This window comes from Cajanus cajan, chromosome 5 (assembly GCF_000230855.2).
Source record: "Cajanus cajan strain Asha chromosome 5, NIPB_CcT2T_4, whole genome shotgun sequence".
Taxonomy (NCBI): Eukaryota; Viridiplantae; Streptophyta; class Magnoliopsida; order Fabales; family Fabaceae; genus Cajanus; species Cajanus cajan.
This window is the reverse complement of record NC_138521.1, coordinates 23,526,534-23,542,355: the sequence shown is the minus strand read 5'-3', so window position 1 is coordinate 23,542,355 and position 15,822 is coordinate 23,526,534. Positions and strand designations below refer to the sequence as shown.

The 15,822-nt window shown below is 30.6% G+C and overlaps 1 protein-coding gene and 2 non-coding genes across 3 annotated transcripts; 2 read left to right on the top strand and 1 right to left on the bottom strand.

Annotated features, from left to right (window-relative positions):
* The first annotated feature begins 6,736 nt into the window (after window positions 1-6,736).
* On the top strand, window positions 6,737-6,808 carry TRNAE-UUC (transfer RNA glutamic acid (anticodon UUC)). Its single transcript has one exon. It is a non-coding gene; the product is annotated as a tRNA-Glu (tRNA).
* Window positions 6,809-8,665: 1,857 nt separating this feature from the next.
* On the top strand, window positions 8,666-8,737 carry TRNAE-UUC (transfer RNA glutamic acid (anticodon UUC)). Its single transcript has one exon. It is a non-coding gene; the product is annotated as a tRNA-Glu (tRNA).
* An 832-nt stretch (window positions 8,738-9,569) lies between these two features.
* On the bottom strand, window positions 9,570-15,154 carry LOC109792151 (sulfite exporter TauE/SafE family protein 3). Its single transcript, XM_020351535.3, has 12 exons — window positions 14,611-15,154; window positions 14,361-14,520; window positions 13,606-13,806; window positions 13,218-13,282; window positions 13,085-13,124; window positions 12,182-12,243; window positions 12,003-12,089; window positions 11,488-11,538; window positions 10,871-11,095; window positions 10,678-10,771; window positions 10,049-10,189; window positions 9,570-9,939 (listed from the first exon to the last, which is right to left on the bottom strand). Exons 1-12 carry the CDS (start codon window positions 15,040-15,042, stop codon window positions 9,857-9,859), a joined length of 1,641 nt encoding a protein of 546 aa, XP_020207124.1. The 5' UTR covers window positions 15,043-15,154; the 3' UTR covers window positions 9,570-9,856.
* Window positions 15,155-15,822: the final 668 nt, after the last annotated feature.

The window sequence follows — 15,822 nt, the reverse complement described above, 5'->3', positions numbered from 1 at the left end:
TTGGAGCAACTCATTGAAGAATTCATCCATCAATTTTGCCATCAACTATTGTTTCCCCAATTTTTCTAGAAAATTTTGAAAATTTAGGAATCTTAACCCCTCTAGGTAATTCTGTTTGTATCACATAATCAAGGAAGATAGATACAAAATAAGATTGATTATAATACCATGTATCGAAATCATGTCTATTCAACACTTACTCAATCACACAATCTGTATTTTCATTATAAACTTGATTAGGTTGCTTTTGTGGGATTAAATTTTGTTGCATATGATTTAGAACCTATATGCATTTTGATCTATATTCACTATCACAAGATTCCTTAAATCATTTATAATTCCTACTACTTGAACATCTTCCCTATCAACTCCCTCATTTATAATATTTCCATTATTTGAAAGCATATTTATCATATCATGATTACTATTGTTATCTAAATGTCATCTTTGTTTGATTGTTTATACTAGTTGGTAAATAACTTCCTTGTCAAATCATAGATCCTTCTTGACTCGTCCATACATGTTAAAAAGGGTCTTGCATCACAAATCTCATTCCATGTAGATTCGCATTATATCCATATGAAGATAAACGAACTTGAGGATTAGGAATGAAGTAGTTCAAAGGAATCTCTATATAAATTAGTTGTGTTGTTCTCCGATTTGGAGGCATACCTCATGGATATTCCCAATAACTTGATTCATCATTGAGGGTTGTGTTAAACCCACATTTTGTCCTACTATGTTTTCTATCACTAGGGAAGGAGTTACTATCATAGTAATTGCAGGATTTACATTTTAATTTACATGAATCTATTCTACCACGTCCCAATCATCTTGAATTTGATTTCCAACCTCATTATTATTTAGCATTTCCATGATTAGATGTAGACATTTTACCACTTCTAAGTTTCATATAACATATGTAAGACTAGTTTAATTATATTTTGACACAAACGAAACCCACCAAGCATGCCAATTTGTTTTCAGCTAATTTTGTTAGATGGATTTTTTTATTCAAATTAACAATTTCAACTTAAATATGCTTGAATATATGAACACTTTAACAAACTATGATTTCCATATGTAACGTGACCATTATCATAAAAGTTAATTCATTTAAGCAAATATTTATAATGACCAATTGATCAATATAAACATTAGTTGAAGAAATCAAATCATTAGAATCAGAAACAAAAAGTAGATTAAAGAAAAGTAAAAAATATATCACACTAAAAGAAAAGTGGTATAGAAATAAGTACAGACATCCCTCAAAATTGAAAGTCATGAGAGTAGGCAAATTGGTGTAAAGAGTAAGTTTGTGTGAAGTGTTTTTGACCCCTCAGTCAAGACCCCAATTAAAAGAAAAATATTACAAAAGTTATTCGTATATAGACCATCCACGTGTACAATCTTAATGACCTCTAAAACTAATGATAACGACCTTAACTTCCATATTTTTTATATAACAAAAGTTTTTATCTTTTATGATCTTAGATTCTTGAATGTCCTCTTTTTAACTTTCTTTGAGCAACTATCTATAGATTATTTTTCTTCGAGTAAGTAAAAAATTTGTGAATAACACAAGTTCAACACATTTTGTCACCGTTAACCATCATCACCACAACTATTGCTCCTTCCCACCATCATGTAGTTATGGCAATGGTGGGTGGTGATGATAAAATTATTGACAAAGGTAGTGGTGATAACAACAATAATATGGTAATGGTGATGATTGTTGCTGCGACAAACCACTATTCTTGTCATAATCATTGTCACGTATAATGAGATGATGGTTGTAGATAACATTGAGAGTAATGATGATAATTAATTAATTGTGATGACAATAATAATAACGATGATAATAATGATAATTGTGATGATGATAGTAAGAGATATTATTATAATAGATAATAAATTATTATATTAGATTATTTTATTTAATGTGATTAACTACATAATTAATTACTGTATGAATAATTTACCTATATTTTTAATTTTATCCCCAAATACCTTTTGAATATGTATTATGGTTAATTTGATCGTGATATTTTTTTTATATGAATCAAATTGCCTTTTTTGGTAAAGTATGACAACTAATCAAATTGCTTTCCAACATAAACTTAAACATATTAAATACAAAATTATGAGTATAAATCGTCTCCAATTTAATGTAATTAATATAAAATGATATTTTATAGTATAAAAATATTATTTATATATTTCAATTCGAAGAAAAGTGATATATATCGTAATACAATATCTAGTTATATATATGTTGAGATAAATTAATTTTACTTGGATATGATTTATAAAGTCAATGTATATCACTCAAAAAGTATATTTATAAATGTTTCCTCAATAAAGTCGTGCTTATATTGGAAAATGTGTCGCGAGATATGATTCCCAATCCCATTCTACTAACAAACCAACTTTTAATTTATTAACCTAACTACAAGCTGATCAATATTAAATATGAATTTCCTGTTCCAGGACATGTCACAGAAATTAGAAAACACACCAATATTATTACTATTTGATATATGGAAGACTTCATTAATTCTCTAACTACCATACGATCGAATAGGAAAGTATTTCATATAAAAAAAAAGCAAATAGTTTTTTTTCCTATTTAAGCACTAAAGTGGGTTCAAATTAAAGAGAGAGACAAACGGAATTTATGTCTTGTACCAGAGCACAAGACATGATGCACATGGGCATCGTGTTGCTTTTGTATTATGTATATTTCCAACCAACTGCCATGCATAAAAATATTCATTTTAAGCAGCTTTTTAATCATATGATAATGTACTTTATAAACTAGTTTAATTATCATGCATGAAGCATAAATGTTATAATATGCTTATTTCAGCAAGGCCATTAGAAAACGTCGATTGCCATTTGTTATGTAGGTAGTTGGGGTTCAGTCATATCTAGTGCTCAATACAGCAAAGATTATGGAACAGATCACAAAAATCAGTACTTGTTGGATATAGTAAAGACTCTATTTTTTTTTTTTTTTGGTTCGTCCCTGGAGTATCCACCGCCGACAGCAGTGACTAATCTCCTCGCTACGTTGGAGGCACCTCAAAGGGTGGGATAGCTGGCCCCAAGATTTAACACGGCTGCATACACAAGGCAGAATTCGAACCCCTGACCTTGCTTAAGCGTGGATCAACCCCTACCGCTGAACCACACGTTTGGGATTATAGTAAAGACTCTATTTGATTATAGATATCATTAATATGTATAAAAAATATAATTATATATGTTAAAATTTGTTTAGTTTCGACCCTCCGTTGCCTAATTCTGAATCATCCCTGCTAATTATTGTATTAGTAATTATATCGTAATCCATTACTCAATTGAGCTATACACAAAATGCTCACAAGAGGGCCCATGCTTGAGAAGCGAATGTGAAAGGAAAGGAATACAATTCTCCTCATGTCTCAACCCTCTACAAAATGAGTTGAAATTTGATCTATTTTGTTATCTTGTACTAGTACTGCTCCAATGTACAACATTCTTGTTAGAAAGTAAATTACATTAATTCTAAACACCTCGCAATTTGGCACCAGCAAATATGATCCTTCTAATCACCCACGCTTTCTTTATCATAAAATTAAGAGAGTATACCTCTACCACAAAAAATGTACATATCTCATTTCGAAAATTGGTTCTTCATCATCAATGAAACATGTTTGACTTCAAATATGACTTTGAGAGGAAGAACGATGAAATTAATATCTAGGAAAAGAATCTCTGGAGATAGAAAATGATACAAGAAATTTTGAAATAGCTAGAAACCAATGCATAAGCAGTAATTGGATACGTCATATTTTGCTTAGACAGCTGACATGCAATTTCCAAAGATATTTTTATTTTTCTTTCTATATTTAGTTATCAATTAACCATTAATTACATTTGCAAATTATCCATCTTTTGCAAATAAAATAAAAAAATACTCATACATCATGGGAATAATTCCTCGAAGGTTGAAAAGTCAATAAGATAATCAACAATATCACACGTGAAACTTTATGAATATTACACGTGAAAAGAGAGGCTAGAAAAGCTTCACTTGGTTGGTGTAGATGAATACCATCTCCCTCGTAAAGGTAGGAAAAACTCCTTATATGCTACACAAATAGGAGCACAAAAACATCCATGAAATACAAATGCAACTAAAAGCCAATTGTGTCCTTACTTGTCATGTATATTATGTGAGACATTGGATGAAAATTAATCGAACCAATTCAAAATAGTTTGAAATTCGATTTAATAATTAATTTATTAAATTTGACTTTATGAACTAAATGAGTTAGATCTAAATTAAAAATCAAGCTCAACAAATAAATGAGTCAACCTATAAAAAAAAAAATATATATATATATATATATATATATATATATATGATTTATATAATTAATTTTTTATTTAATTTTAACTTATTAAAAAAAAAAGTAGACACTTTAGGATTTTATAGTTATGGACTAAGTTCAATAGTTTATATATATATATATATATATATATATATATATATATATATATATATATATAAATTTTGGTTGTAATTATGTTTGTTTGAAGTCATATATAATAACCTTGTAAAACTAATAAAATAAGTTGTTTTGCATTTCTAAATAAAAAAATTAAACAATTATTTTTATCTAAAATTTGTTAATAAATAAAATTTTAAAATGTACAAAATTTTAAAAAATAATATTGATTAATGTGTTTCGAGTTACAAATTGAATCAAATTATTAGTGAATTTGAGCAAAGTTAAGTTTGAATTAAAAAAAAAAAAAAGTTATGTCAAATAAGTTGAATTTTGAATTAAATTAAATATTATTAAACCAAAACAAATTAGGTCGATTCATTTTGAGTCCTAATATGATATCATCAAAATGAGTGTTCATATCGACAAGACAGGTTTGTTTTGCCCTTCCTTGTCAAATGTTTGCTAAGATATTCTTAGGGGTATAGGAAAGGAATATAGTGAAGCATATAACAACAACCCAAAATACAAAAAGTGCCAGGAATAAAGGGTCTTACACAATGCAATGACAAGCATGCAGAACACTAAAGCTAACAAATTGCGACAACATCCCTGCAAAGATTATGCATTTCACGCATTAATAAATCAAATATGAAATGATTCCACGACCCTAGCTACATGCATGAATCCTACACGGCATTAGAGATCCAAGTCTGTATTTTAAAAGCAGACCTGCTTACATGAATATCCTTTTACACAACCCTTATCTGCATAGCCCCGTTGATAAGTGCCTTGAACATTGGAACCCATAGATATTGGAACTATAGTCAGATTATTTTCTCTAACATGAGGTGAGTTTTGAGGAGAACTTGATGGAATAAAGGCTATGTTTTGGAGGTAGTTTATAGCTAACTCCAATTAAAGAGCATTGTTTACTAGTTGAATGGTGCATGAATCTTGTCTTATGTATATTTAGATTTGTTTAATTCACATTTGTTCGATTGTCATGATATATATATATATATATATATATATATATATATATATATATATGGATTTGAATATCTGTTTAATTTACTCTTTTAATGAAATTTGCTTTGCTAATTAAAAAAAACATGTTAAGTTTGTTGGTACAATTACAAACTGTGATTATCATTTAAATACAAATTATGTATGCTAATTTTTTTTTATCCATTATGTACGTTAAATGTATTAATTTTTATAATAATTATTTTAAAAAGTCACATAAACGATACATTATAATTAGACGATATTGTAAAATTTACATTAACAATAAATACAAATTAAAATTAAATATAGGAGTAAATTATATTTTTCTCTGCTGAAATTATTTATACAATTACACTTTCCTTTATTCGAAGATAAATATTGTAATATTAAATTAAGTTCATTTTAATGTAATAAAGATATGTGTTAAATATTGTAATATTAAATTAAGTTCATTTTAATGTAATAAAGATATGTGTTAAATGAGTATTTTAGAGTTTTTTCTTGATGATTATTCTCCACAAGATTTACATGTTTGAACTTTTATTATCAATGTTCTAATTTTTTTTTTTACATCAACCAATTTTGTAATCTTAAAAGATGAAATTTCAAAGTCAAATAGTCCATAATAGAGGTATTTAAAACTTTACTCTACCTTCTAAAATCAATAAAAATTTAATAGAGAAGCGTATATTTTAAAATAGTCCATAATAGTACAAAAATTTAATTTAATATATTTTTCCTAAGAGAGAAGCGTATATTTTAAAATAAAAATTGCAATTGACACAAAACTCAAAAGGAAGAGACGTCTAATTTATTTAAGAGTTAATCATTCATATACTGGCAGTGTAAAGTTTTTTACACTGACAACCAATCATCCTATAAATTTTAAAAGAGTTAATCACCTATACACTGTCAGTGTAAAGTTTTTTTACACTAGTAACTCATTATATCTTTTAATTGTGTCATGTCATTGTTAAAAGTAAATGTGTTTACAATGACATGACACAATTAAAAGATAATTGATTACCAGTATAAAAAAAACTTTACACTAGCAGTATATAAGTGATTAATTCATTTTAAAATAGTTTAATACTTTCGTGCATAATACTTATCTCAACTACTTCGTGCCTTCACCTGCTTTCAAATAGAGTTTGCCGGTTTGGTAAGGTAATTTTATAATTTTGTATATTAATATTGGAGATATAAAAAAGGTGAAAAATGCTCACAAATCCATTGTCGTCCAGCGGTTAGGATATCTGGCTTTCACCCAGGAGACCCGGGTTCGATTCCCGGCAATGGAATTCATTTTATATTCCTCTTTCTTTTTATGATTAATTTATTTGTTAAAAGCTTTTTTTTTCTCAAGTAATAGCTGACGCCCGACTATAAGGCAATAGGCTCAATAAAGATTGTGCTCGTCGAATTTTTTACTGGAATAATATTTTTTTTAAAAAAAATTACAAGAATGATCACTGTGCAGGATTATTTACCAAGATAGAACTATTTACTGTTCAAGCTCAGAATTCGGTTCCCCGGGAACCGAATTCTGAGCATCAAAATGTAATTTTTTTTGTTTTTTCAACTCAGAATTCGGTTCTCGGGGAACCGAATTCTGAGTTGGTTTTAAATTTTTTTTTTTTTTTCGTGTATGGGGCAAATGTGGGCTGATCTGGGAAGCGGAACGGCCCGTTCCAAAAGCAGAACGGGCCGTTCTGCTTAAAGAAACAGAGTGCAAATTCTTTAAGCAGAACGGGCCGTTTCACATTCAGAATTTGCACTCTGTTTTTTTAAGCAGAACGGCCCGTTCTGCTTTTGGAACGGGTCGTTCCGCTTCCCAGATCAGCCCATATTTGCCCCCATACACGAATAAAAAAAAAAATTTAAAACCAACTCAGAATTCGGTTCCCCGGGAACCGAATTCTGAGTTGAAAAAACAAAAAAAATTACATTTTGATGCTCAGAATTCGGTTCCCGGGGAACCGAATTCTGAGCTTGAACAGTAAATGGTTCTATCTTGGTAAATAATCCTGCACAGTGATCATTCTTGTAATTTTTTTTTGAAAAAATATTATTTCAGAAAAAAATTATGTGCTCATCACACTAGCAAATGGCTAATGATATACACATCTTTATTTTTTTTTTTTTATAAACAAATTCCTTTTTTTATATATTTTTTATAAACACACTTCCTTACTTTTTTAAAAATATTAAAATTTTAAATTATTCTTAATATTTTTTCAAATTTACATCTCCATTCTTTTTTTTTTTCACACTTTGTTTTTTCTTTGTCGTTTTTTTTTTCTGTTTTATTTATGCACCTCCTTATCTCTCCTTCTATCTCTCTCAATTTTTGCATTATCCTTTTCCTTTTTTGGTTTTGTTATAAGCTACAAGAGAGTTTAGTGTTAAAGGAAAAGGTGTCAGTCCATATACATTTTTCTTCCAAGTAATTCTTCTCACACGTTTTACCTTCCTCTACATTCATTTGTTCTGTTGTTTCTAACTTATTCTCATCTTTAGCTTACTCTTTCTCTGTTTTGTTGACTTCTCTCTCTCATCTCTACATTTCTCTTTAGGATTCTTGTTATGGTTTATGTGTTTGAAATTTATTGATCAACTATCTTTATATTTTGAAATTGATTGATCACTTATTGTTATGTAAAGTTATGGTATGGACAAGAGGCGGTAGCGTTGCATGAAAGCGTCAACGAATAACAAAAGATAAGCAACATGTGAATGCTCAAGTATTTGTAGTTGATAATCACAAGGATCCTCAAAAGGTCATGGTAGATGGTGTTGTGAACTCTTAAGTAATAAGGTCCTTTCTAAGAAGTCTTGAGGATTTATGAGTCCTTAGAAATTTTTCAGATCATGTTGCAACTCACTTATGGAGTAGCGAGATAATTAATGTTGTTGAATTTTTCAAATTTAATGTTTAATAAATTTTTATAATGACAAAATCATAAAACATTATAGTAAATTTAAAAATGTCAATCATAGAAGAAAAAAAAATATAAATAACGTGAAATGAGAAATAAAGTAAAATAAGATAAGTTAAAATCAACTTCAAAAGATTTGAAAGAATTTGTCTATTTCACTTCTTGCATAATATATATCACGTTAATATATAGATATATTAGGAAACTCCATTCTAACAATCCATTGTCGTCCAGCGGTTAGGATACTTGGCTTTCACCCAAGAGACCCGGGTTCGATTCCCGGCAATGGAACTTTTTTGCAACAATATTCTTTTTGTCTTTGCTAACAGTTTTTTGGGTTTTAATTAATAGCCGAAATATATGCCGATAGGCCCAATGATAAAGATAGTGCTCATCAAACAAGAAAATTAATAGAGGTCCATCCATGCCTCAAAATGGCCCATTACACTTTCCGAATTACGAATATATTTTTCTTTGCATTTTTTATTTCATGTAAATGCATTTAAATAACCTTATATATTTCTTACGGCCTCAATGACAATCAAGAGCAAATTCAGTCTTTTAATCGATTTCGGTTCCATAATTGTGCAGTGTATGCCCTTTCTTTTTTCGAGACACAATGGATGCTTATATAAGAAAATATTGCTTGAATTTCCCAATAAGCCATTTCTAGTCTGCAATTGACTAAGATATGGTTTCTTAACAGTAAAATTAGTTTATTTTATTTCCTTTAATTTTGCTCTAAGCAAACAAATTGCCCATGAAAAGTTCTTTTTGCAATATCATAGGTAAAGTTTGATATTCAGCCTAGTCATTTAAAAGATTTGTTATGAGCCAAAAAAAATGTTATGTTTGATTTCTTGACAAAATTTATACCGATTAAAAAGCACACACATTATGTACCCCAAAAAACGACAAACATCATTGCATACATGTTGCATAGATTTTAGGTACATCATTCAGATTTGTCTCAATTATTTAAGTACTTGTTAACACTTGATCAACTGAATTACTAAGATCGAAACCAAAGTGGAAACTGAACGGATGATATCTGTATTGAGATAGGAAAGGATATGATGCAGCTATTAAGTGATGTATTGATACTTCTACAATGAATACAACATCAGGAGGAAAAAAAAATAATTTATTTACTTGAATGAAAAGGTACAAGAAGAGAGCTACATACTCTTTGATACACTCTATTAATAATGGAAATTTATTAGACATTACAAAACTATAAATGGGACTCATTAAATAAAAAGTAAGACCCATATAATTTTGTGATTTCCAATAAATTTCAGTAAAAAATAAAAAGTGTTCAAATGAGTATTAGTGTGTCACTAGCATTTAAAAGTTCTGGAAAATGTTATCAATAGAAAACTTCCACTTCTCTAGAAAGGCAAAACACATCTAAGATTGATTGCAGATATTTGCAAACCCCATATACTCATCATTTTCCATCTTCTCAACCATGTTCTCAATTCCAACTCCACCTGTGATACCCAAAAAAGAGGAAATAAGTACGTTTGGAGAAACCAATCAACAAAAGATAAAATGCATGGAACAGAAGCTGAAACTTCCAATTAAAATCATGGAGAGTACCTAAACTGATTGCGCTCAAAAAAATGGTGAATGCTAATACAAAGATGATGATGGATGCTCGACCGAAGATAGCAATTATCTTTCTCACCACATGCTGGCCAGTTAATGCAGCAATGGTTGCAATCAAAACAAAGTAAGAAGCTGCATATCCACCCCCCACCCACAAAAAATATATTAGTAATTTTCACACATCACTACTTTAAAATGAAGCAAAATAAATAAATAAATAAATAAACTAACAAAAAATCCAAGTCTAGTGCTACTAGCATCCTTTTATTCTTTGGGATAGCAATTACATGTTCCCCTTTACTCTCCCCTTCCACATGGTTAAAAAATAAAAACTAAAAAGTAACATTGCCTTTCTTTTTGTTAATTTTTTGAGGTGTCATTTTTCTGTTATGGCTAACGGGAAAGGGACACAAATGGAAAGATGATTTGGATCCTTATTCGTAATGGAAAATCTTCTTTCAATCCCCAGGTCCAGAGTTGAAATACAAAAAATCTTGAAGAAAATAGATGGCACAGGACATTTGGCTTTAGTATGAGTTTCTCTTATCTTTCCATAAACCTGCTAGCTACAATTGACTATTGAGGAATGACTTTAAATAGTTTTATTCAATTCTTCTTACCATAGGGTACTGGGAAGCGTTCTAGAAGGTAATACTGTACCACTGACATAGAGGAAGAGAAAACCATAGCAAAAGTTGATGTAGCACTAGCAACCTGCAACAGAGGACACATGCATCAAGGCTATACTTTCATGTCTGATTGTTCTGGGAAACCTAAAGGCTAGTAAATGCTCAAGAATGGATGATTCTGTACCTGAGGAGGAATTCCCAACTCGAGAAAGAGTGGTCCCAAAATGAAGCCACCTCCTAGACCAAGCAGTCCACTAACTATACCAGCTACTATTCCACAGGAACAGTAAAGACAGATCTTGTGAAGCTTCTTCCAATCTGTAATATCCTTTTCCTTTGATGCAATTACTCTAGTTCCATTGCACAAGCAAATGGCTTCATAAAGCGTAACTGAGATTGCAATAGGCACCTTAAAGTGATATGCAAGCCAAAATTCATTTAGATCAAATGGGGGAAATGATGTCAAAATATTATGTAAGTTGCAGCAAAGATGTGCACTTCAATTCAAAACTAATAGATTGGCTAGATAACAGTTATCCTACGCGGGGTCAGCCTTTACACACGTACCAGCTATATACATCTCTTGACATTTTGTAGAAAACTAGTAATTTACTTCGCTAGCAATTTTCTATTCATTTGCCTACTACTTTCATATAAATGTTTTTGTTACGAATTCTACAGTTGCAGCCCCACTGCAACTTTTGTATTTTTCTTTTGTATTTGTTAACTGATCTAAACTGGTGTACCAAGTCATACAACAAGAAATAATAGCTGAAATATTTATTTACTTAGAATGTTTACCTGCAAGGAATTAAGAACCCAATACAGTATGGAGCAAGTTTTGCTGTAAGTCTGCATTGAAACAGATAAGAGGTGCATATTCAGTAAACATAATATTTTGTTAGATCAAGTGCTTATCACTAAACTAAAAGCTACAGTTGGCAGTAAGGATGTTACTTTGTTTCGTGAAAATTTCTCAGAATTGAATCAAGCTAAAGGGATTTATAAGGATAGGGGATGTTAAGAGAGCAAATCCAAAAGATGTAGAGCAAGCTAATATAAAACCCAGATCCTCATTGACAGCCTAAATTATGTTTAAGTAGCATATCTTAATCCAAAGCGGCATGAATTTATTGCTAGGATTGACTTCATTGACTGTAGGATCAAAGAAATAAAATGACTCCAATAATATAGGTGTACAGGTCTAGGGGCAGCTTCTTTCCTTTGCTTCAGATTGAATACATAAATTTCATAACCCAAAACTGCATGCCTGTGACTGAATCAGGAAAGCAAACCAATAATAATAACTTAACTACCTTAATAATCTGAACAATGAGAAAAGCAACCCAGACATACACAAGGACTAATAATTCTTTCCAGTAGATGTTCTTCATTAAAGGGACCTGCACACCAGAATTTAACACAACGTATAAGGCTAAATAAATCTTCAATAAACTTCCTACAAGGAATTGCCTAGAGTGGTCCTTGGAATCACCTCCTCATCTCGTGGATCAGCTGAACCAGCTGGTAGTGACTTGTAGTCATCTTCAGAAGCATCTGCATTAAGCGGTATGACTGTATGAGCAATAGTGTTTCAACAGTAATATTAGAGAGATATTCTACAAGATCTTTCAAATGTTAATTAAGAACTAAAGGTTTGATGTTATCTAAAAGTAGCCAGTTCTTATTTGTTTGTGTTAATGAATATCATGTTGTCATAAGTGTTCAATCATTTGTTCTACCAGATGATTGTTTGAATTTGATTAAGTTCTCTTCTTTTTTTTTTTTTCTTTTAACTTCAATTTCCATAGTGCAATTGAACATATTAGTCGACATGAAACTAAAATCCCTCAATTTGTTGGCATAGTATTTGTGAAGCTATAAATATGATTTTTCTCCTAGCGATTATTTTCCCATTACTGAGGGTCTTTGCAACTAAGTGCTGGGTAAAGAAAATGTTTAATTTTCTCGCCCTTATATAGTTATATTTCCTTAATTTGCATAGAATCACAAAACCAAGTTGCGAAGCAACTCAGTTACTCTACATACGATGGCAAAAAAAAAGTAGTGACAAGGAGTGGGAAAGTCAATGCTCTCTGCAATTGTGCATCAAGTCTATCCATATAAATCCTGCCAAGGTAAAAGTAAAACTAAAAAAGAAAAGAAACTAAATTTCACCCCATTACAAATTTGTAACGCTGGGTTCATTCCTAAAGTATACCTGTAAGCTGTAAGGGGAAAATGAATATGTTCATATTATCTGATAAATCTTATTATTCCTCTATGTTTTAAGTAGTGTACTTATTTTGCTCCTTGTAGTTTTCAAACTTTGCAGTAATGTTATATATAGTTGCTGAAAGTTTCTCTGTAATTTATAGGAAGATTTGCAGGGACTTACAACCGGGAGTAGAATCTGATTCCAACATCTTAGCTGCTTCCTGAAATTTCAGTAACATAATCCTCTTGATATCAAGTAGGAAAAATTACAGATTCAACTAAAGAATTTTGAAAGTGCATAGAGGTAAGTTTACCTTTTTCATAATTGTTTCCTTTTTCCATGTATCTATGCCTTTGAATAAAGCTTTTGTGGATGTACCTATCACCGATTAGTTTTGTTAAAATCAAACAAATTATGATAAGGTATTCAAAATCAGAATAGAACTGCAAAAAAATCATGTCATATGTAGCATAAATAAGCTGCTTATTAATCATAAAAAAATACAATAAGTAATATTGGCTACAAAAGATAAAATACTTCTCTAGAAATTTTCATTTAAGAAAAATGAAAATATCATTCTTAGATGAAGGAATCTATTTAAAACACGTGCTTTCTTCCCAAAACTCACAAGAGCGCTTTCACTAGAACGAAAATTTAATTAATTCAAAAGATTGAGCTTATGATAAGTAGATAATGATTACCAATGAATAAGATGATAAGCAAAACTGTCACCATCCAATCAGCAAACATGACATTAAATGCAACACCAATGCTTATTCCTAGCATTAGCATAGGCTGGAAGAGCAAAGCCAGATCATAATCTATAACTGGCAAGTCTAATGTTGGATGTCTAAACCTCAGGTTGTAGTATACAGTCGATACCGCTGCTCCCATAATCATACCTGAAATTATGAAATAACGGCTAAAAATTAATAATCAAATGAATTCAAACTACACAAACCTAATTTATCCCCATATAAAAAAGAAAACTAGTTCTGATGCAATTGAAACTATCTTTTTTTTTTTTTTTTTTCTTATGGCTAGGTGTAATGGGCTAATATAATAGCATTTAAAGTGTGACACTATGAATTATATTTTATGTATGTAAATATGCTATCTATTCAAAGAATATACCAACTTTACTGATGACTAATGTCTTTCGGGGAACATAACTGATTACTTTATGGAGTCTCTTCTCTTAACAATGTTTTTTCCATTCACAAAACTCAAAACTGAAACCTTGATTAAGTAGAACAAGGACTCTATGAATATTAATCATGCATGCAAGTTGTAAGTAAATATTATTTTGTCCTTCTAACTTCAAAAAAGATGATAAAGTACAAATATGCATGCATCCACATACCCTTGATTCTGTATATGAACTAGAGGCATGGCTATGTTTTACTTGTGTCTAGCATGAAAGAACAAAATAAACAGAATAGAGCACTATACTAACACTTAGAAATGGCTGTGGAAGTCTTAGCGTCAAAACCAATGATCAAAGTGAGCATAGGGATAAAAATTCCGCCACCTCCAACCCCGCCTACGCTACCCAACGCAGCTCCAAAAAATCCAACGATTGACCCTACTACGATTCTCCAACCAAACTTCAATTCCTGCATTTCAGAGCAACATGCTAAGAATATTATGAAATAAATAAATAAATTGCCAAAAAAATGAACCGTGGTATGAATTGATAAACTGACGGGCCAAACACGGTCATTGGAAGACTCTCCATCCTTCCAGAAGAAATCAATTATACTGATGAAAACTCCTTGTGTTTGTTTGGGAACAAAACTCTGAGGTGTTTGGTCTTTCAAAACTCTCTCTGCTAAACTCACGTTGTAGGCCATAATAAGGCACCACGAGAGCAGCCATATTGAAGTCTTCCTTTTCACTTCTATGGCCATGTGTGGACGGTGTGAGATGGAAGGAGTAAAGGACCAATGAATGCTATGTATGTATGCTACCTCTCTCTCGCTCTGTTTTTTCTTTTTTTTTTCCTCTGGTAATTTATTATTTTCTTTATGCTGCCTCTGAAAGCATGGTGGAGGGAGGAAAGTATGAGAAGTAAGGACTAAGGAGTGAGGAGTGCGTTCTTCAGTACCATCATCCTCTCTTATATAACAAAGACACATTCTCTCTCCCTTTTGGACGAGTGAATGTGAATGGTACTATTTATTTTCCAGGATAAATTTTCATGCTGCTTAATTTCTGTTGCCTCGTCCGGTCCTCCCTGTTTCCAAATAGCATCTTCTCTTCACGGTAATTTACTCATGTGTATGTACTCGAATTAAACGAGTTAGTTAATGGAAGGCATTAGTAATATTTTGCTTTTCAAGAATGCAAATCGTGCTCGGTTTCTTTTTTACTTTTTTTCCTTCTATTCATTTGATTTTTTATTAAACTATTTATTTTAATTTAATTAGATGCGAAAAAAAATTTAATTTAATTTAATTGCAGTGATGAATAAAAAAATTTTAATTGCAGTGATGAGTACTAAAACACAATTAGTCTCTAATTCAGTTTGTTGGATAGAAAGATTAAAAAGAATGCGATGATAGTTTTTACATTTTCATACTAACTTAGATTGACATTTTTATTAATAACTCAGACTAACATGTTTAATAGATTTGTCTGGTAACCAAAAAAATACATAATTTTAGAACTCGTCTAAAATTATTTCTAATTAAGTTATAGTATCTTTACACAAATAATGTATAAAAACTTTATTTGTTCCAAATTCTACACTTTTGGTTCCATTGAAAGCCTCGGAGGTTTGACTGTGAAGAGGGAGAAGTAACATTGAAATTTGAATTTATAACCTTATTTTGTTTATTCAAATGTCTCGCTACTACTATAACCCCAAATTTGATGGCTTACACATTAATCACACACTAATTAGTTTTTATCTAAAC

Coding starts and splice junctions, on each gene's coding strand:
- LOC109792151 (XM_020351535.3), bottom strand. CDS start 15,042: ATGTGTCTTTGTTATATAAGAGAGGATGATGGTACTGAAGAACGCACT. Junction 13,807..14,360: donor TTCCACAGCCATTTCTAAGT/GTTAGTATAGTG, acceptor TCATAATTTCAG/GTATGATTATGGGAGCAGCG. Junction 11,539..12,002: donor TCATTGTTCAGATTATTAAG/GTAGTTAAGTTA, acceptor GTTTCAATGCAG/ACTTACAGCAAAACTTGCTC.